The sequence below is a fragment of the Salvia hispanica genome, chromosome 4, assembly GCF_029641045.1.
Source record: "Salvia hispanica isolate PSC_SH4W2 chromosome 4, Shi_PSC_v1, whole genome shotgun sequence".
NCBI classification, from domain to species: Eukaryota; Viridiplantae; Streptophyta; class Magnoliopsida; order Lamiales; family Lamiaceae; genus Salvia; species Salvia hispanica.
The window spans coordinates 7,181,807-7,204,107 of NC_142695.1; the positions used below are offsets into that span (position 1 = coordinate 7,181,807).

At 33.4% G+C, this 22,301-nt stretch overlaps 2 protein-coding genes and 1 long non-coding RNA gene across 3 annotated transcripts; 2 read left to right on the plus strand and 1 right to left on the minus strand.

Moving 5' to 3' along the window:
- The first annotated feature begins 6,088 nt into the window (after positions 1–6,088).
- On the plus strand, positions 6,089–7,992 carry LOC125194261 (chalcone synthase). The gene is made up of 2 exons (XM_048092389.2): positions 6,089–6,356; positions 6,842–7,992. The coding sequence occupies exons 1-2, from the start codon at positions 6,179–6,181 to the stop codon at positions 7,834–7,836; spliced, it is 1,173 nt and encodes a 390-aa protein (XP_047948346.2). The 5' UTR covers positions 6,089–6,178; the 3' UTR covers positions 7,837–7,992.
- A 6,271-nt stretch (positions 7,993–14,263) lies between these two features.
- Positions 14,264–16,532, minus strand: LOC125197048 ((-)-5-epieremophilene synthase STPS3). The gene is made up of 6 exons (XM_048095744.2): positions 16,393–16,532; positions 16,000–16,273; positions 15,545–15,917; positions 15,212–15,430; positions 14,993–15,131; positions 14,264–14,894 (listed from the first exon to the last, which is right to left on the minus strand). Exons 1-6 carry the CDS (start codon positions 16,486–16,488, stop codon positions 14,352–14,354), a joined length of 1,644 nt encoding a protein of 547 aa, XP_047951701.2. The 5' UTR covers positions 16,489–16,532; the 3' UTR covers positions 14,264–14,351.
- A 3,548-nt stretch (positions 16,533–20,080) lies between these two features.
- Positions 20,081–21,865, plus strand: LOC125211139 (uncharacterized). The gene is made up of 3 exons (XR_007174465.2): positions 20,081–20,216; positions 20,979–21,163; positions 21,645–21,865. It is a non-coding gene; the product is annotated as an uncharacterized LOC125211139 (long non-coding RNA).
- The last annotated feature ends 436 nt before the right edge of the window (positions 21,866–22,301 follow it).

A 22,301-nucleotide genomic window follows, 5' to 3' on the forward strand; every position in this document is an offset into this window, starting at 1 on the left:
GTTAGGATTAATAGTTATTTAAATCATGAAGTTTGGTCAAATTTTAATATATCCTATGAATTTTAAAATTGTAATACAAAATTAAGAAATTTTAATTTTTCTCAATTGTCTCAATAATATAGTACAAAATTTCGTCTTTAAATTACTAATATTCAAAATGACATATCTCATAAAAATAAGTAATTTTTATTTCATTTCTTTTTTCTTTTGTTATAGTATTAATGAAAAAATTTACTTCCTCTGTCTCACTTTAGGAGTCTCGAGACAAATGTTTCATAAATGGTAATAGACCCCACATTTAACTAACTTTTTTCCACATATTTTATTCTAAAACTAATATGTAAAAGTATGATCCACATTCCACTATTTTTGTCATCAATTTTTCTTTACATTTTTAAAACTCATGTCGAACTCAAATGGAACTCCTAAAGTGTGACGGAGAGAATAATTTTAAATATTATCACAGGGTTAGTAATAAAATGCAAACTTATATATTATACAAACTCAAAACTCTTCAACACAGCTTCAACACTGTTTCAATACAATATCAACACACTGTAAAATTCCAAGATTTTAATGTCAACACAGTATCAACACAACATCAATTATTGACTACCGTTGAAATTCTGTTAACATTTTTCTGTTTTTTTTTGTGATCTGTTGACATTTTTCAAAGGTCCAGATCATAATTTTGAACTTGTACAATATTTAGAGTTTTCATTTGATCCCATTCCTATTATCGTAATACTACATTTTATATAAAAAGAGACAACTAGAAAAAAAAATAAAATTTTGTTATTTGATATTTCAATATTAAACTTCATAAATCTAATCAAAATTTAACCAGTTTTTATAATTTAATTATTAATCCTTACTACACCAACACTAGCTAGCGTCAGTCTAGGGGTGTCGAAACGGGTGCCAGCAGGTATCCGCACCCGATTTTGCGAGTACCCGATCCCAAAAATTCACGTTTTATGGCACCCGATACACGACCCGCAATGCGGGTATGCAGACCCACATATGAGGGTACCCACACCCGCCGCGTGTCCCGCTAAGTAATGAGAAATTACTGTGTTAGTTATAGATTTTGGTCCGCCTTCTTTTATCTATCATCGATGTGGGAATTGTTCTCGCTTAAAAGCTTCTCCTAATACTAATACAAATGGTATGAAATATTCTTATGCAACTGGTATAACCCTATTCATCCCTTTACTGCTCAAGTTAATGTAAAATATTAACTCATTAACTGAAAGAAATAATTTCGCATATACTTTTATCATCTTGCAACTTTTTTATGGTGATATAAACACTATGAATATATGTTCAGACATGGTGTGGAGCAGCCGAGCAACTAAATATGCATATCAAACATTAACCAATGTTGATGTAGGAGAATAAAAACTCATGCTCGTGGGTTCATCATATACTTAAAACTCATTTTATTTTTAAAAGTTGAAAGTAATTAGAGACGAGTATAGCCATAGAAATAAGAAAGGAGAGTTAAGAAAATTGTTGTGGCTCTTTCTCATGCTTGGTTCTCCCACACCGAGAGTAGATATATGGTGGTTTAAGTTTGTGTTGTATAAATATAGGGTAAAATTTAGACCTAATTAGAGTTTGAATCGGGTAATTGGTCAGGTAATCGGGTATACCCGATACCCAACGATCTCCTAGTTTGAATACCCGATCCCGATTATAAGTTATTTATTCAATTGTTTTTTCTTGTTAGCTCTTGTAGTTATTTTGATTTCTCTTGTTGATAAACTCATGTTTTAGTCGGCTTAATTGGTCTGTTGAGGTGCCTAATGTTGAGTTTTGATGCTTGAAGTGTCTATTTCCAGCCAATTATCCTATCTTTTGGAGTTTCATGTGTTTGTTGAGTGTTCTAGGATAAATAGACGAAAAAGAGGCGAAAATCCGGCCGTATGTGCAAAGGAGGCAGCGGAGCCTCCAAAAGCTTCACCCGGCCGGGTGGAGGCCGGGTGCATTTCATGCTGATAAATTCCACCCGGCCGGGTAGGACGGAATCAGCATATGAAGGTCAGAAAGGGGTCGAAAAACGACACCCGGCCGGGTAGAATTTCCAGCAAAAAAATCCCACCCGGCCGGGTATATCAGTCTGACGGGTTTGACTTCTGAAAACGCCATTTTTGACGGAAAAATATCAGGAGAAAAACGCCTAGGGTTGCATTCTGCGAGATAAATTCTACCTTACCGCCTCCAACACCTACACAGACCTCCAAGAACACTTCTAGAGAGAGAATTGAAGATTGAAGACTCCAAATCGGAAGATTGAAGACTTCATTCCATAGATTCGTTCCATATGAGTTCTTAGTATCTATCTTTCATGTTTTTGTTCGGATCCTTTGAGTTAAACTTAGTTTTCTCCATGAACATGAGTAGCTAAACACTTTATTGTAGAATTCTTGGTGATGATGCACTAATTTCATAGTTTTTATCCAATTAATTTTGTTCTTACCTTGCTCTTGTAGTTATTTGATTATTCTTGGGTTTATTCCTTTCAATTGCTTGATCACCACTTGATTGTGTAGGATTAAGTAGATTAATCGGGAGATGAAATAATTAATCTGGAAATAAGAATAATTCACACCTTAATGCAATAAAACTCGGGAGAGTTGAGGTTTTGAGTGAGGTCTTTGACCTAATCGAGCTTTTAAGAGTTAGGGGTTTTAGGATTAGAAGAGGACTTCAATCCTAGCACCTAATCTGCAGGTTTCTCACCTCGGGAGGGGGTTTAATCTATAATTGTGGTCGACTTAGTAATTCTAGAGACGCCAAAAGGTAAGACAATTTGATTGGATAAGAGCTTGGAATTGTGCATCGGATCCTTGAGTTCTACAATTTTCTCCATATTATCTTTTTACTCCATGTTTACTTGCTTTTATTTGTTTATTTGTTCATTATATGCTTTTCGTAGTGTTAGAAAACAACCAAACCTTTCATGATTCTTTAGATAGTAGTCAACATTTGTTCGTGGTAGTTAAGTTGATACAAATTTCTACACTGTCTCCGTACACTTGCGGGTACTACTTGTGTTAAACTAAGTTGAGTCACTTGTGCTTATATATTATTTGATTGATTTTACTATAATACTCGGGAGATGAGTAGTTTAATTTAAAGAGGAGAAATTGACGTCTTTCCCAATACAATCGGGAGATTTGAGCCTTTGAATAAAGCAAATTTGTCTTAGGAGCTTTTAGGAGTTGTTGTCTTAGTTCTAGGAAGGACGCTTCGGTTCTAGGTAGCAATCTACGAATTGTACGTTTCGGGAGAAGATATAATTTTACATCTGTGATAGCTTAGTAACTCTAGAGACCATAATTCAAGGAAGTAATTGGTCGAAAATACCCTTTTGGGGGGTTTGGGCAATTTAGTCTTTTTACACTCTTAACATTTTAAATCTGATATTATTTCAGTGATATACTAAATCTGATATTATTTCAAAATTATCATTCTTCTTCCCTTTTGCCATCCTTCACTTTGTTTCTTTATTTCAAAATTAGATTTAATTTTATAAAATTAAATTTTAGATTTTATAAATTAAATTTTAAATTTTGATTTTTAAATAACAATATATTTTTAATTATTAAAATTACTATTAAATAAAAAATTTATAGTTTTAAGCAATATTTGATAGTGTCTAATATTTAATCAATAAGGTACGACGACGCCTTAGTTTTAATCAATATTTAATAATTTTAATCATAAATAGATCATATAACACGATTTATTCTGAAACAAATATGCATCTAATGTAAGACTAATATAATTTTCGTTTATTAATTTAAAAATAATCAAATTAACTAGAAAATTTTAACAAAAATTCTCCTATATCAAATTTTTAGTAGTATCAAATTTTTAATCAACTTCATAATATTTAATCCAAGCAATTATAACAGTCGAACGAAGGCTAAATAGAATAGCTCTTATTTTTCCATCATGATTAATCTGTACTTCTTCAATTCAGTTGAATATTATATTAAATAACAGAAATTAATAGTTTTAATCAATATTTATAGTGTCCATGAATTAATAGTTTTAATTAAAAAAATTTATTGATATTTAAAAATCAAAATTTAAAATTTAATTTTATAAAATTAAATCTAATATTGAAATAAAGAAACAAAGTGAATGATGACAAAAGGGAAGAAGAATGATAATTTTGAAATAATATCAGATTTAGTACATCAGTGAAATAATATCAGATTTAAAACGTAAAAAAACCAAATTACCCAACCCCCCCCCCCCCTCTCAAAGGGTATTTTCGTCACGAAACAGTGAAAAATGACAATTTTCGAGATAAACGCTTATTCCAAGGTTTTCTGAGGATATTTTAATAGTCTGGGGACTAAGGGCGAGATAAACACATGGTCCAGGGACTGTTTTTGTAATTCACTCTTTTTTTTATAGTGAACTACATAGTTAGTCCGTGAACTTTGAGGTTTGCATATCAGTAGCCTCTGGACTTATAAAAATATTTTGGTAGATCCTTGGACTAAAATATAATCATATACTACCCCCGTCCACCAAAATTTGTCCCACTTTGACCCGACACGGGTTTTAAGAATTGTAATGGAAAGTGAGTTGAAAAAGTTAGTGGATTGTGGGTCCTACTTTATATATTAGTTTTATAATAAAATATGACTAGGAATGAGTTAGTGGAATACGGGGTCCACTACCAAAAATAGTAAAAGTGAAATGGGACAAATTTGGGGGAATGAACGGAAATGGAAAAATGAGAAAAATTTTGGTGGACGGAGGTAGTAAGTGGTATTTTTGCCACTATTCATCCTAGAATTAATTTGTTCATTTTAAATAAAATTAACACTACAAGAAAAAAAGATAAATTACCGAAGGTGGACAATCCCTCGGTAATTACCTATGAAACTCGCTAAAAAATTTACCGATGCGTAAATTATAGACAAAAATTTCTGCCCATAGCACCGTTAACGACGTAAAAATAGGAATTACTAAAAAAAAATTCTATCAGTAAAATTAATCATTTTTGTAGTATAATTACATTTTAAAGTTAATTTATGAAATAAAATGAACAAATTCGTAATATTGGGATCCATAAGCTATTATGTTTTAAATCAAAATCATTTAATAAAATTGTTTGTGAAATGGGAATAATTCAATTTCGTGTGTATAATCGGACAAATAGAAATATATATGATAGCCTAAGTATCATCTTTTGAATCAAAATCATTTAACAAAGGAGTTCAGGAATAATTAAAAATATTTAGTGGTATTTAGTGTTGCCCCCTAAAAATTCATTTTGTATTAATTAATTGAAAAATGATGATTTAGTTATTTATTATATTTCATTCGTCCTGAGAAATATAAATTCTATTATTTTTAATATGTCTCTGAAAAGCACGAACTTCTTTTAGAAACTCCTAAAGTGTAGTCAGCGGTCTAAAATTCTAATATGACCATACATCTACATATTCATAATCATACCTTCCCTATAAATTATAATAGTAAATTAACATCCTAATAGTTAGTTAACCGTTCGCATGTAGCCATGGCTAGATAATATTGCTGATTTATCGATGTAGAAATGACATTTAACCTTCAACAACTTTCGGCCAACTTATTAAGTATACCAACGTGGCTAGTTCTCCACTTAGTTTATAGTGGCATTTATTAGCTATGTACCAAATTGGCTATTTGCCAAACTGAACTTAGACACTCTTTTTGTTGTTTTCACCGGGGCAACCAAATTTATTACTACTATAAAAATAAATTTATTTTGCATCTTAAAAATAAAGTTGTAGAAAGTATAATAGCTTTAATAAAATCGTCACTTAATAATTCTTTTTCTCAACCATATAATCTTACTTTCATATTTTGAAAGGTTAATACTTATTTATTTATTTCGGTAGAACTAGAAACCTAATTTGAAGGGATGAATTTGGTACAAAAAATACAAGTCACGTGGATGGTCCGATGTCACGTGCTACATTGCCCCTAAGTTGTTACCACTCAACAAGGCGTTACTCCTTCACGTGATCCCAGCTACCAAACCACTTAACCCATATTTATATGGCCCCTTAGCCTACTCCTTCCCATAATCAAATTAACAAACTTTCTCCCACACCACTGCACTCTCTCCCACTCCTAAACCACCGCTTTTTTTTGTTGAACTAGAATGGTGACCGTGGAAGAGATCCGCCGTGCCCAGCGCGCCGAGGGGCCCGCCACCGTGCTCGCCATCGGAACCGCCACCCCTCCCAATTGCGTCGATCAGAGCACCTATCCGGATTACTACTTCCGCATCACCAACAGCGAGCATATGACCGACCTCAAAGAGAAGTTCAAGCGCATGTGTAAGTTTTCCTATTTCCTTGTTTCCTTTTATTTTGCATTAGAACGTATTGCACGTGGTGTGTTCAATAAGTCATAATTATAGAAGCCCGTTCCTATCTTCATGGAATTGTGATTACAATTGCTTGGACGCACAGCTTGTCAATCAGTCCGGACCACTGATTTTTTACTCGTCAGATAGAATTTCATCCAAATTCCCACTCTTGGCTAGTTTTTCAGAGTTTTGGAGTACTAAACACTAACTCGGAAAACTTTAGGTTATTTTTCATAATATTCCAATTGTAGTTCTTTCCATTCCAAGAAAAAGATGACGAAATTGCATGAAATTTTGTCATCTTACAACATGCAATGTGTCTTAACCTAAAAACACCCATACGCACTCATGTCTCATCTTTTGCTTCTCAATTTCAAATTCCCGTTACAATCCAAACAAAATCCATTGTCTAATAAAAAAAGTGAATTAAGTATTTATGCTAATTATGATCAGGCGAGAAGTCGATGATCAAGACGCGTTACATGCACCTGACGGAGGAGTACCTGAAAGAAAACCCGAACGTGACCGCGTACATGGCGCCGTCCCTGGACGCGCGTCAGGACATCGTGGTGGTCGAGGTCCCGAAGCTAGGCAAGGAAGCCGCCCAGAAGGCCATCAAGGAGTGGGGCCAGCCCAAATCCAAGATCACCCACGTGGTGTTCTGCACCACCAGCGGCGTCGACATGCCCGGCGCCGACTACCAGCTCACCAAGCTCCTCGGCCTCCGCCCCTCCGTCAAGCGCTTCATGATGTACCAGCAGGGCTGCTTCGCCGGCGGCACCGTCCTCCGCATGGCCAAGGACCTCGCCGAGAACAACGCCGGCGCCAGAGTCCTCGTCGTCTGCTCCGAGATCACCGCCGTCACCTTCCGCGGCCCCAGCGACGCCCACCTCGACAGCCTCGTCGGCCAGGCCCTCTTCGGCGACGGCGCCGCCGCCGTCATCGTCGGCTCCGACCCCATCGTCGGCGTCGAGCGCCCCCTATTCGAGCTGGTCTCCGCCGCCCAGACCATCCTCCCCAACAGCGAGGGGGCCATAGACGGCCACCTGCGCGAAGTAGGCCTCACATTCCACCTACTCAAAGACGTCCCGGGGCTCATCTCGAAAAACATCGAGAAGAGCCTCAAGGAGGCCTTCGCGCCCATAGGGATATCGGACTGGAATTCGATTTTCTGGATAGCGCATCCCGGTGGGCCCGCGATTCTGGACCAGGTGGAGGAGAAGCTGGTGCTGAAGCCGGAGAAGATGAGGGCGACGAGGAGCGTGCTTAGCGACTACGGGAACATGTCGAGCGCGTGCGTGCTTTTCATATTGGACGAGATGAGGAAGGCCTCCGCCAAGGAGGGGCTGAGCACGACCGGGGAAGGGCTTGAGTGGGGGGTGCTCTTCGGGTTCGGGCCGGGCCTCACGGTCGAGACGGTCGTGCTACACAGCGTCAACATTAATTAATTCAAGTGTGGGGATATGCTAGCTAATCTATTCCTACTACAACTATTGTGCTTTCATTTATTTTTATTAATTGCTCAAGATAAAATGGTATGTCATGTGTGGTTTCTCATAATATAAGTTAAGTTGGTGTGGTAATATATATGCTTTTCTTTGTTATTTTCTGTCTCTATGTATGTTATGCAACTTTGTGATTTTTCTTTACTAATAAGATATGTTTAGATGTTATTTCTAAAGGCTCGGTTATTTATCTATGTCACATTATTGATAAGTATTTATACAATTGTCAAAGAAATGAATTTGTGTATTTGGTGAAAAGATCGATATTTTTGGCTTTCGGAATAGTACTTCAATATTTTTCAGGATGTAACTAATGAATCAGGGAGAGTGTTAATGTATGTATTACGTCCATATTTTTGGGACGTATTGACATATTTAGTGTAATAAACGGTGTTTGGATTTGAATCATTATATCGTATACGAACATATAAACGTGACATCAATATCACAAACTTAACAATTTTACTCTAACTAGAAATGAAAATCATGTGTAAACAAAGTGTAAAATTCCTGGGATCGGGCCCATTTACAAGGCAAAAAAATCAGCAATCTTCGAAAATATGACATATCGCTAAATTAAAATATACACCTAAATCAACCCAATTGATATGGCTCTTTAATAGACTACAGGGAATAAAAAAATTTACTCCTCGAGCCTTAATATATGTGCGCAGGTTTTCAAAATTATTTGATTATGTGAATAGAAGTTGATGAAAAAAGTTAGTATAACGTGAGCTCCACTTTATATACTATTCTTTTATCTCATAACGGATGTCACACTTGATGATTGAACGAGAATTTAGTGTTAAATGGAGATGAAAAATATATTTTTATACATTGATGAGAGAAAGAATCTTTTCACAAAGTATCATCTTTTATGGAACAACTAAAAAGAAAGTGTGATATTTACTTGGTGGGATAAACTAAAAAGAAATGCTAGTTCCAAAATAATTATGAGTAAAATGACTTAATGGAATGTGAGGTCATTTACTGATAATAGTAAAAGTGGAACGACAAATCTATATGAATAAATCGTACGCCTCCATATCGATTTCTATGCATTTGGAAATTTATCTCAACTACTAAGATTTCGTATATTGTGAGGCAGTAATACAAAAGACGGCAAAGAGTGACGAATGGAGATGTACTAATTAACAGAATAGGTAAATAGCAATTTCGAATTATAGAGTTTAGTCCTATTCTGAGTAGTCGTTCAAAGTTTGAAACTAAATAGTTAATTTCTATGTATATAATTTTAATTTTTTTTCTTGGCTATCCTACAGCCCTAGGCAAAATTTTAGATGATGTTTACGTATGGAATGTGGTGGCTTAACTACTCGATTGTTTTGAAAAACTTTAGTTGATCGATTAGAACATAGTCGTTCAAGCTTTAGCTAGACGTAATAGTATGAGGTGAAATGCTTATTTTTATATACCCTAATTTTTTTTACAAAGAGGGTTGGGACCGGCCGAACGGGGGTAGTGTTAAATTAGAATATTCTATACTACATGGATGTAGGGCTGTCAAATTGTGCGTGTTGGGTCGTTATCGTGTCAACCAATTATCGACCCAATCCACCCAACCCGAAATCATCGGGTTCTTAACGGGTTCGTGCGTGTTATCGTGTACCCCCCCCCCCCCCCAAAAAAAAGTCAACTCTCTGTTAATGATAGTAAGTTAGCTTGACACGACACGATAACGATTTAAACATGATTTTATTATACGATTTAAACATGATGTTACTCGATAAAATAAAAAATTACAAATTAAAATAATTATTTTCTTAATCAAAATAATAAAATTAAAAATAAAGTGATATTAAATCTATATAATAAAATTAATTAATTAAAAAAATTAATTTTTAATAAAATCTAAGCATTATATTTTCTTAAAATTCATACTAAAAAATTAATTAATATTTTTTAATTAATAAAATTAAAGTATAATATTTTTTAATTAATTAAAATTAAAGTATAATATTTTTTTAATTAATTAAAATTAAAGTAAGTTATTTTTAATAAAAAAATAACTAAAATTTTAAATTTAATAATTTTTTAATTAATAAAAAATATTTTTTTAATTAATAAATTTTTTTTTTTCTTAACGTGTAACCCAACCCGACCCAACTCGTTATCTTCGTGTTCTTATTGGGTCGACACTATTAGGACCCAAATCCTGAACGTGCATGTTCGTGTCGTATTAATTTCATGCGAGTCTGTGTCTTGTTATTGTGTCGTACCAAAAATTGTAAGCCCTACATGAATGTGATCAATTGCTAACTAATTAACAATTTTCAATTCAAAATTAAGATCAATACCTAATCATTAATTTGATGTAGTAAATATTCTAAATAACACTACATTCATATATATTGTCAATATTACCCTTACATAAGATTAGAGTATCTGAGTATGTATGCTTTGCTGTCAATAAAAACATTAAATACTGGTATATTTTCAAATACCATAAATTAATCAAACTTTGCAAAAAACAAAAAAATTAACTTAATTAGTTATCTCTTATTCCCTATAATTATAGATATTTATTAAAATAAAAGATATGGTAATCAAACTAATTTATAAAAAAAGATGCAGTTTGTCACACAACACAGTATACCGGTTTGAGTGTACATATATAAGTTAAAGCCAGGTTGAGTTTAAAAAACGATAAGCTTAATTAGTTTATAGTAAATCGAAAATTAACTTTAAAACTTCAAGCAATTTCCAAACATAACTTAAATTTTCATTTATTTTAAAGATATTTTTTTGTAAAAATTAAGTTGAACTCGTGGCAATATATGACTGGTGACTTGAAAATTAATATAGTAAAAATCTGTATTGCAAAACGTGGCCATATATATATCACTAAACCCAACTACCCTGATTCGTCGTTTTCTGTTTTCTCAACTTTTATGGTTCGCATGAATAATTATTATATGCATGCAATCATACTATTTGTATTTAGAATGAAACTATCCATATGGTCCCTAAATTTTGCATTTTGCACGTTAATAGTTTTAAATTTTAAAAATATTATAGGTAGTTTTTAGTTTAAGTTATAATCACATTCGTAGTATTTTTCATTAATCATTAGTACAATTTTGCACCAAAAATAATCTCAAGATACGAAGAATATGTTAATTTGAACTTTCATAAAAATGGAATATTTAATGGAATATTTGGATACTGGTTATCATATTTTTTTTTATCTCTCCTCTCTAGTATTGAGTATGATATTCTCTTATAGTTTGAAAGTTTGAAATAGTTTTTTTACATCACCTTTTTAATCGCTTTATGTTAAATTTTCTTTCTTTCTCTTTCTCTGGAACTTTTAGAAAGCAAAAATGAAACTCTCAAATATATTAACATATAGCTAATTTTAATTATGATATGATTATTTTTTTTAATATTAAAAGTTTAAAAAATCACATTATTTTTTAATTTTTACTATTAAAAAAATTAGAACCACCAATCACATGTAGTGCCCGTAGTATAGTTAATTTTTTTTGTGTGACAACTACACAATTAATTTAGCATAATTAGTTTCACGTCCAGGACTGATGGCCTAACTAACTTTCATACTACAATGCATGGTCGATACGACTAATTAGTACTCCCTCCGTCCACGATTAGGAGTCCCGGTCACTTTTGCGCACCTATTTTATAAAAATAATAAAAAATAGTTAAAGTGGAGAAATGATAAAGTAAGAGAGAGAATAATGTTGACAAGAGTCTTCTCAACATTATTCTCTTTTTACTTTACCATTTCTCCACTTTAATTATTTTTTATCATTTTTACAAAATAGGTGCGCAAAAGTGACCGGGACTCCTAATCGCGGACGAAGGGAGTATAGCGGTTGATGTGATCCTACCATTATAAAATTGGATATTAATTAGTTTGGCGGAATGTCAGTAAATATAATAAATGCTTTTCTTTATTGTAGTACAATTTTTTTTTATTCTAGTGGCGTTATTCCAAGCATTAATGGTCAAGCAATGGTATGGAATTGGTATTTAGTAAGACATTGATGTTGAATGGACAAAAGGGAAATGCTTTTCATTTTTTTTTGCAAAATATTCTCCAAGTTTGACTTTATAAGTGTCAAGAAATGTGAAAAAAAATTAGTGAAATGTAGATCTCATATATATACACTTCTAGTTTTCTAATAAATGCGAGTGTAATGAGTTATAAAAAAGTGTGTCCATTTACCAAAAATGAAAGGAAAATAAAAATGGACAACAATTCGCGGATAAACCAAAATATTAAAATTGGACAATATTTCATGGAAGGAGGGAGTGATTAATGGTACCCTTATTTAAATCTACCATAACGTCGTGGCCAACTATTCGTCACTCTCGCCAACTACCCTCATTTCTATGTTTTGTTGTAAACTTTTATCGGACGTGGAGCAAAGGACACAATAAATGCTTCCATTTCATTTTACGTGGAAAAGACATTAATTTTTTTACGAGGTTTTAAACAATCGACTATCACGAATATATAATGTTTAACGATTATTGTAGTTGTTGTTTTATTAAAATATGGTACTCTTTCTATTTATGAAAAGCCACACCACTTTTCTACATAATGGACCCATTTTTATTCACTAAAAACACATTACAAATTACACTTTAAATATGAAGTAGATGTGTTGTATCGATCTGAATTCTCATATGAGATAAAGAATTAGGAGTATAATTATGCATATAAACATTTAATTCATAACATTAGGATTTACTTCTTAAACACATAGTCTAATTCTTCTATATTGTAGTAGTAACGATGATCAAGTATGGCAGAAGAGATTAATTAAGTTTCACAATCTAGATCGGCATGGATGATCTATTGGATTAATTGTTGCAGTGCCTAGAAAAAGTTCGTCTAACCTTTAGATTGACGAATGACACTGGTGTGGAATAGCAACAAAAAAGATTCGCAGCGAGAAACGTTGACATGATTGTCGCACTCCACGCCAAGTCGCCAACATAAGGTCGATGAAGTAGTTTTCTATTAAAGGACATTAAATTTTTAGGATATTTAATTTGTTATAGGAGTATTTTATAATATTGAATTTTTAAGATGTATACTTTGAATATTTTATACTCCTATGAATTAATTTCACTGCATAAGCCCAGCAAAGAGTTGCAAATCAAACGGGCAAGAACAAGACTGATAAGCCCAGCAGTCAACGAGATGCGCTGAAATTGCTGTCTAATTCTATACTACCTCCGTCCCCCAAAATTTGCTACATTTTGATCTGACATGGATTTTAAGAAATGTAATGGAAAGTGAGTTGAAAAAGTTGATGGGATGTGGGTCCTACTTTTAAAGTATTAGTTTTATAATAAAATATGAGTAGGAATGAGTTAGTGGAATATGTGGTCCACTACCAAAAATAGTAAAAGTGAAGTGTATCAAATTTTCAGAGACGAACCAAAATGGTAATATGTATCAAATTTTCAGGGACATAGCTAGTACGTGATAAAAGTGGCCAAGTATCAAGCCCAAGTAAAACGGCTTAAGTATCAAGCCCATGGAAATAATTATTTCTTGCGTTTACAATATTAAAATTTGTATTATCTCCAGTGTCTAGTTAAACAGAGGAAGTATTTATCTAAAAATTTATAATTATATTTATTGTTTTTATACCCTCATTGTAATTTTGAATTTCAGAAAAACTATATCAACATATAGTTCACAATTATAAATTTACCATGATAAATTTACACGTACAAATCACTTATTTCCACTAAAAGTATGTTTTGGTGAGTGGGTCTCAATATGCGGGTAAAATATTTGACTGACTTCACCTAATTCAGCACGGGAAGAAAATAGGGTTTAGTCAAATTATGAATACCATTTTTTTATAATAAAGTATTAATTGAACAATATTTTGAAATTATAAAATATCTTAGCAACAAACATTGGACTATCTATTTGCTAGGATAATTACTTCAAAATAAAGTAATAGGGAATGATAAGCAGTCAAAGCACGTCTGCGTGCATAATTCCAGTAAAAGTTAATGTTGAAAAATGTTGCTACTAATTTTCGTGAAACATGAACATTCCGATAAAAGTATGTAGAAATTCCATTTAATTAATTTAATGTGCATATTTTCCTTGTAGATAATTGACCACATAAAGTATGATCAAATTAACAGTCTTACATAGACTGCATAGTATTGAATGTGGACTAATGAAGTGTCTTTAATCAAAACCAAAATTGATTATATATAAATTTTATTAATTCTATCTTTAATCACATGCACTTATTGTTACCACACAACGACGGCGTTGTTGGGGGACGAATTGTTAACTTCCAAGGCATGTAGATGAGAAACCGAATTGTTAGAATCTACGAAGCCAACATACGTAAAATAAAACATTTTATTGGTATTATTATATTCTCATGAGAAGAGAACAAAAGGCCTTATGGAAGGCAAGAAGAAAGTAAACTCTACATTTCAATAGGATCTACAAACAAAGCAATGATGTGTGGTTTCAGAACCTTTTCAGGTTGAGTGTAGCCATCTTCATTTCCTTTGTATGTAACATCAATGATGCGTTCAAGATTCAGAATGCGCATCAAAACATCTCTCGAATATGGAGATGGCCTCATACACTCCTCATTTATATCCTTCCATGCGTCTGTTGCTATTTCGAAGAATTTAGCGACCGCTTCTTCTATTGTGGCTCCATTGTCTCTCATGTATGACTCTATGCCTGTAGCACTCTGACCTCTTTCCTTTTCCACCTCATAAGTAGCTATGTCGTCAATGACTCGGCATATGAGTAGCCCTGCCACAAGCATTTTAGGCTTCTCGCTTAGCCATTCGAAGTCTTCCTTGGTGGCAGATTCGTCCCCCAGCAACGCCGTCGTTGTGTGGTAACAGTAAGTGCAGGTGATGAGGGCATTCTTTAGATACTCCTCAAATGGTGGTAAATATCCTTGTATGAACCATTTGGCCTCAACGTGGTAGCTTCTCACCAATTCTTTGAGCTATTTTAGAAATACAAATAATATTATCAGATTATATAAAATCATGTGATATTTCTTAAGTGCATGTATAAAGGAATAATTAATATTTGAACTCATACAGATTCTATGGCATAGTGTGCAGCATAGGATCTTCCTTCTTTAGCCAATTCTTCTTCAAATTGTTCATAGAGTTCCAAAAGAGCTTTATAGAATGGCTTCACATACTCAGGTAGTTTATCCATCTCTTCAATATTCCACCTGAATAATAAAGCAATTGATCAAGTTGTGCACCAACCAAGTCAAGAAGAATTGTAAACAGTGTAAGTTTAGAGGTCTACCTCTCTATTGCCTCAGTAAAAATGTCGAGTTCATCAATGACACCGTAAGCATCATAAGTGTCATCTATGATTGAGGTCATGGCAATAGTTTTAGTGAGCATGACACGAGCACGAGAGAACTGTGGCTCATGGTATACTCCCATAGCCCAAAAGAAGCACTCCACCACTCTATCTCTCGCATATGGGAGTTTGGAGACTAGGTCCAATTCTTTCCACCACCTACACATATGTATATAAATGTACAACATAAATATTAATTAGTTTTTACAATATATTTAGAAGTATTGATGATAAATTAAAGGCCTCAGTCATCATATATATATATATTATTACCTTGAGACTTCATGGAGCTCTTCCTTGTGTAGCATTTGCAATAGATTGTAGTCCAATTTAGCAAACCTCAAGAGAGATTCATTCTTGTCTTGGTATTCTTCATAGATGGAGATAAAGTTACGAGCTTCGATTCTTGGATTTCCATAGTGCAGAGGTTGAACTAGAGCATGCACAACCTGTTTGCTAAGAGGAGATTCGAGGTGTGGCGCTATGGACTTGAGAGTGGCAGTAGCAAATTCAAGCGCATCGTCTAGTATAGTTTCTCCACGTGTTCTCAGGTACGAAGCTTCATAGAGACTTAACAAACCCTTGCCATCATTCTTAAGGCCTTCCTGGAATTTGCCATTCACATCGACCCATCTTGCAAAAATGTCTGCTTCAACAATAATAGTATGTTAGTACTTCTATTGAATTTAGTTTTCAGAGATGTGGAATTAAGAGAAAATGATACGTACCAGAAGATAAACGGTGGCCATGCTGCCTGAATAATCGGAAATGAAGTGCAACAGTGTACAAATCACAGGATTCATCATCACTATAATCCGTATTTAGATTGAAGAAATGGTGCAGTTTTTCTTCAATCTCCTTTTCAAAGTGATAAGAAATGCCAAGACGTTCGAGCGTGTCAATAAGGTTCATTGCTTCAACTAGATTGTTTTCAGCAGCTGTCATCATATCCAAAACTTCCTTCTTACACTCCTCTACTGCATTGGAGTGTTTCTCTTCAGCCTATAAAGTAAACAATGAAGAAATCTTTTAGTGGAGTATATACTTAGTAATGTTTAATATATGGTCATTGATAAAGGTTTTAGTATATAATAATACTATATATAGAGTGAGGAATGTACCTTGGCACCACAATCCTGATTGATGAACTGATCGCCCCACAGGCTCGGGGAGAAATTGGCGACAGGGCGCTGAATTTCTGCTTGTGTCTGAGACATTTTTTTTATGAGGAAGTTTGTATGTTGCAAAGAAGTTGAAGCAGAAGGTGATGGCGCAGTGGAAAATGAAGAAGCTGAATGCTCTATTTATAATACAAAGTTGAGGTAGAATTTTCAACTGTTGGTGGCAGCCAACTTTGCCTGTTGCTTTCTTTGATATTTAATACTAGAACTATTAAGGTTTTTAAGATTCTAAGTTTTGTGACAGATAGAGACTTATATAGTATACTAAATAAATAAATAAGCCAGAATATTTGCGAGCTCAATAAAATTGACCCTAGACAAAAAAAATTAGCAAAAGCTCAATATTCACCCAAAATTGAAGGAATGGTTTATTCAATCTAATGCAATCGAATGAAAAAGTATCTCGATCGAAATCGAGTGGATTAATTAATGATCCAAAACGAATGGACTATAGTAAACAGAAAGAAGATTGGACAAGGAAAAGTTGGTTAGCAACAACAAATCTATTTTTATTTGTCTACTGATCGAAAATAAATTTTGAAATTTGGTAGTTTCATAGCCAGATTACCATCACATTCTCTACTATACATAGGTGGGGCCCGTTCATCTACCTCCTTCTCTGCTCTAATACTCCAATGTTTATGAGGATTTACTCGTGGTGTACATTGTAACTTAATTTATTTCAAGTTTTGAGACTGTAGTAATATTTAAGAAAAACAATTTTCTCATTAATTTGTGGACTAATCAATTCCACGATTTTAAAAAGAAAATTTAGAATTGACTTTTGTTTGGTGGGGTTTGCCCCGTGTATCCACATGTGCAATTATTGTTATAAATTTACAATGTCGATGTAAATATGATCCTCATGCGTCCTTCAAGTGAAGAATAGTAACTAGCCTTCCTTGATATGTAAAAATATCTACCGGAATCATTATATAATATGCTTTGACTAGTAGACTTAGACTAATAACTTTTTTTGGATGGTGCATGACCTGATACATATTCCCTTCATTCTTTGTAAACATAGACGTTTTCTTATTTATAGCTCTTGAGATTTAAGAAAATATGTTTTATATATTAATTTGAGAAATAATAAAATAGTAGAAATAGTATGTAGTAAGTAAATAAAAATCAAAGTAAGAGTAATATTAATAAAATATATATAAAAAATACTACTTCCGATCCAAAGAGTATGAATATTTGGTTCGCCACGAGTTTTAATGCATAAATAGAAAAGTAACAGGGAGATAGAAATACAAAGTTTTTAAAGTATTGTTAGTAGAGAATAGATTTCACAAAATAGTTTCCTAAATTAGAAAGTTTATATTTTTGAAAACGGACTAAAAATAAAATAATTCATACTTTTCAGAGACATGAAGAATATGTTAAAAAATTTCCACAAATTGAAATTACTGAAACATTAATTTAAAAAAAATTAATAGTATAACTCTTTTAGTACAGAATGAAAGGAGTCCTATCAAAGTCCAAATTTTGTATTGTTTCAAACGCACATTTAAATTCATTATTCTAGATGCAAATATTGACTTTTGAATCAGATCTATTACACTATTACCGATTGCCATGAGAGAAGAAATATAATAATGCACACTCCATTTATCCTATTAAAACTGAAATATCTCCTAAAATGAAAATAATTTCATTCTATTTTTTTTTTCTTTACCCTACTTTCTTTTCATCAAGTCACAAAACAACTTTGTATAAATTCTCATATCAAAACCAAATGTTTTATGGCGTATAGTATTTATTGGGATGAAGTCATGAAAGGAGTATATAGGAATGTATTCAAATAATAACTACACCAACCATTCTCTCATAATTAAGTCATTTTTTAATTTTTGAAAATTCTCTTATAATTGAGTCATTTCAATATCTCAAAAGAAGCACTCCCATTGCGAGTGTGCGTTGCACCGCAGAGGTGAGGAGAGAAATATTAATTTTTCTATTCCAAGTTCGAGATGTTTTGGAAACGGGTCGCTGAGAAGTACATCACGAGTAGGCAGAAAGATGTCCCTGAACATGATATGCTATGGAAACACTGGTATCAAGCACATAAAGACGTGACGCAGTTTGGCGGCATCGTGGCCAATGCTCGGAAGGCGTGGCCATTGTAGTTTCACAATGTATATTATTCTTTTGTAAGAGTGTTTCAATTTTATAGTTATTTGAAATTAAAATTATACTCTCTCCATGCCACAAGAATATCACTTTCATTTTAGTCCGTCTCACAAGAATATATACTTTCTAATTTTGAAAACTCTTTTCCTAATGAGATGAGACCATTCTCCATTAAAAACACTTTAATTATTTTTCTCTCTACCTCTATCTTATTTTACCAATTTTGCATTAAAATCTGTGTCAAATCCAAAGTGTATATTCTTTGGGAATGAGGAAGTAACTTCATTCGTTCCGTCTTAATAAATGTGTTTCATTTTCTGCACTCAGTTTTGAATAAATAATTAAAATAGAGAAAAAAATAAAAGAAAAGAAAAAATATTAGAGAAAAAAACTATTGTGAACCCAAGTACTCTCCGTTCTATAATAAATGTCAAACTTTCCTTTTTAGTTTGTCTCACAAAAGATGTCACATTTCCTCTTTTAGAAAAAGTTCTCCCTCACATCAATTACTCCCTCCGTCCCAAGTTACCTGAGTCGTATTCTCTTTTTGGGTTATCCCAAGTTACTTACTTGAATCACATCAATCGAAACTATAATCACACCTGTTTTATTCTTTCTTTTGCTTTACTCTCTCTTATTTATTCCCCTCTCTACTTTATTTAACTCACTAAATACAACTTTCTTAAATTTGTGCCGAAAAGAAATGCCTCAAGTAACATGAGACGGAGGGAGTATAAAAATATATTTTCTCTCACCACTTAATACACAAAATAACATTTTCTAAAATCCTATGTTATCTCTCAGGTATGATATCTACTGTGGAACGGAGGGCGTACTGCGTATTACGTGAGAGATGTGTTAAAAGAAATAATCGAGTGTTGTGTTGTGTATGTGCATAATAAGAAGGAATGATAATGTGACTTGAGAAATATAGCCAGAAAAATGACAGAGCATCCATTGTTGATGATCTTTAAGGTGAAAAAAATTGATAATTAAATGCAAAGACGGATGGAAAAAAAAAAGTAAATGAGCACCAATTCGTCACACATGATTATCATTATGAAACCCACCCCCATTTTCGCGACGTGTATATATATATATATGTGCACTATGGTGCCACCATAAATAAAATAACACTATATCACCAATATACACCCTTAGATTCGAAAATCCAACGCTCAAGATTGAATTTCGCGAACAGAATTGAGATTGCTGTCTAGTGTATACGAAATTGCAGTCAGGGGCGGTTTAGTCATTTCATATAGAATCATATTGGGGATATCCCCCAAAAATAACATCACTCTCCAAATCCGTCTCTCTCCCTCCCTGACTCTCCGATAGCGATTACTCTGAATCCCACCGCCTCCGAATCCCGCCGCCTCCGCCTCTACCTCTAAATCTGTCTCTCTCTCTCTCTTCCCCCCCCCCTCTCTACCGCTGATTCACTACGAGAAACCCTAAATTCACAAGTTCACGCCGCCTGCGCCGCCGCCTGCGCCTCTACACCGTGAGTCAGCGATTAACCCTCACTTCGACGGCGATTAATCCTCACTTCGATGATGATTAAGACTCACTTCGACGGCGAACTGAAACAACGTTTCCGATGGAAAACTCGATTTCGAACGGCGGTATGATTTTTTTTTTCTGCATATCGATTTTCAGAGATGCAATGGTGATATGAAAGTTTTTTATAGTCGCGAGTTCAGTTTTAATGGGTGTTTTTGGTGATTTTCTCAATTGTGTAGCTATTTGCTCCATCTATTGGTGATTTTTGCAATTGTATGATGATTTGCTCCATGTAGTGGTGATATAAAGGTTTTTTGACACATTGTGATCGACTATTGTGATTTTTTTCTATTGGATTAAGTGTTGTTGTACCCGAAGTGAATTGAAAATAAATAGTTTACACCCTGTGCAATCTATAGCTCAAAATTCCTTGAATTTCTTCTTTAAATAACTTGTCTGCAAGTTCTCTAGCTCAAGTTGTGTCTGCATTTGAAATCTGAATTGTTGAATTGCTGATTTGCTCCTAGTATATGGAATTTGGGTCAATTTTATGCTTCTGTGGTTGCTAGTTTCTGATTGGTTGTATGATTCATTATGTTACTGTATGATTCATTTTGTGGTGATGATTTGGTTGTATTAATGTAAAAAAGTGGTGTTAATTATAATAGTGGGGTTAATTATGTTACTATATGATATGGGTCAATTGTTGATTTGGTTGTATTAATGTATAAAAGCGGTGTTAATTATGTTATTGCATGATTCATTTTGTGGATGATTTTGTTGTATCTACTTCATTTTGTATGTTGCTTTATTGTATATGGTTCATTTTTGGATGTTGCTTGATTGGTGGACGATATTTGATTGATATTATTGGTTTAATGCAGTGCAAGATAAATTAAAATGGCACGAAAAAGAACAAGATCAGAGGCAGAAGAGGAAGAGTCTAGAAGGGATATACGTGAAGCTGAAACCAGAACTTATCATCAGAATATGAATGAGGAAGAAGTGGAAGGTGAAACAAGCAATAGAATGAATATCGATGAAGAACTAAGAGGGCCAGGAGGTGAAGGTATTGTGATACATCTTGCAGTATTGCTTGTTATATATTGCAGTGCATCATTTAGAATAATGCAGTCTTGTTTGTTGTATATTGCAGTGGGTCATTTAGAATAATGCATCATCATCTTGCAGTTTTTCAAGTTATATTGTTGTATTGCTTGCTATATATTACAGTGCAACATTTAGGATAATGCATTCTTGGTTGTTATATATTGCAATGGGTCATTAGGAATAATGCAGTGGGCCATTTAGAATAATGCATCATCATCTTGTTGTATTGCTTGTTATATATTGTCTTGTTATATTGCTTGTTATATATTGCAGTGCAACATTTAGAATAATGTTGTCTTGTTTGTTATATATTGCAGTGGGCCATTAAGGATAATGCATCATCTTGCAGTTTTGCATGTTATATTACTGTATTGCTTGTTATATATTTCAGTGCATCATTTAGAATAATGCAGTATTGAAACAATCTTCTTTTTTTGTAGTTCTGGTAAAGCTAAACAAGGGGGTAAAAAATGTCTTGCTGTTCAGATTAAAGGCCCTGCAACAAGAATAGGCCCTTGGCTGTGTGTTGAGAATTGCCTTACATCAGTTCGAGGAGGTAAAAAAGAGATGACCGATAGATGTTGAGAAGATGGTTGCGGAGTACAAGAAACCATGAACAATAAATTAACTCTTGGCTTTTCTGAACATGAATGAAATCTTGGCTGTGTAAATGAACTTAGTACTGAAACATGTAATTTTGCAGTTTTAATTTGATTTGACTTTTTTTGCGTAGTTGTTTTGATGTCAGTTACTTATAAAATGTTTCATGCTTGATATCAAATATAGGTAAAGAATACGTCTCAACATTATACATCATATTGTTATTAAGTGCATTGCAACTCATATAGTCGTGTGCTGCAATCTCAACACAAACTAAGTTGTTCTCATCAATAATATGTAAATTGCAGTATTGTCTTGGTAACAGTGCAACATTCATTGAACAACACAGCAATATGATAATGTAATAATTTGTAATTAAAAAGGATTGAAGTTACACTTATTACTGAAATGAAGGCAACCTGAAAACAAATAGTATAAAATTAATAATTAATCCTTCTGGAAATAATAGATTGAAGCAAATAGTGTAGTCGACAATC

Bases quoted from the DNA above. Each gene is read 5' to 3' on its own strand.
- LOC125197048 (XM_048095744.2), bottom strand. From the start codon at position 16,488: ATGTCTCAGACACAAGCAGAAATTCAGCGCCCTGTCGCCAATTTCTCC. The intron at 16,274-16,392 runs GTACATTCCTCA...TTTACTTTATAG, and splicing joins ATCAGGATTGTGGTGCCAAG to GCTGAAGAGAAACACTCCAA. The intron at 15,132-15,211 runs GTAGACCTCTAA...TTTATTATTCAG, and splicing joins TTTACTGAGGCAATAGAGAG to GTGGAATATTGAAGAGATGG.
- LOC125194261 (XM_048092389.2), top strand. From the start codon at position 6,179: ATGGTGACCGTGGAAGAGATCCGCCGTGCCCAGCGCGCCGAGGGGCCC. The intron at 6,357-6,841 runs GTAAGTTTTCCT...AATTATGATCAG, and splicing joins AGAGAAGTTCAAGCGCATGT to GCGAGAAGTCGATGATCAAG.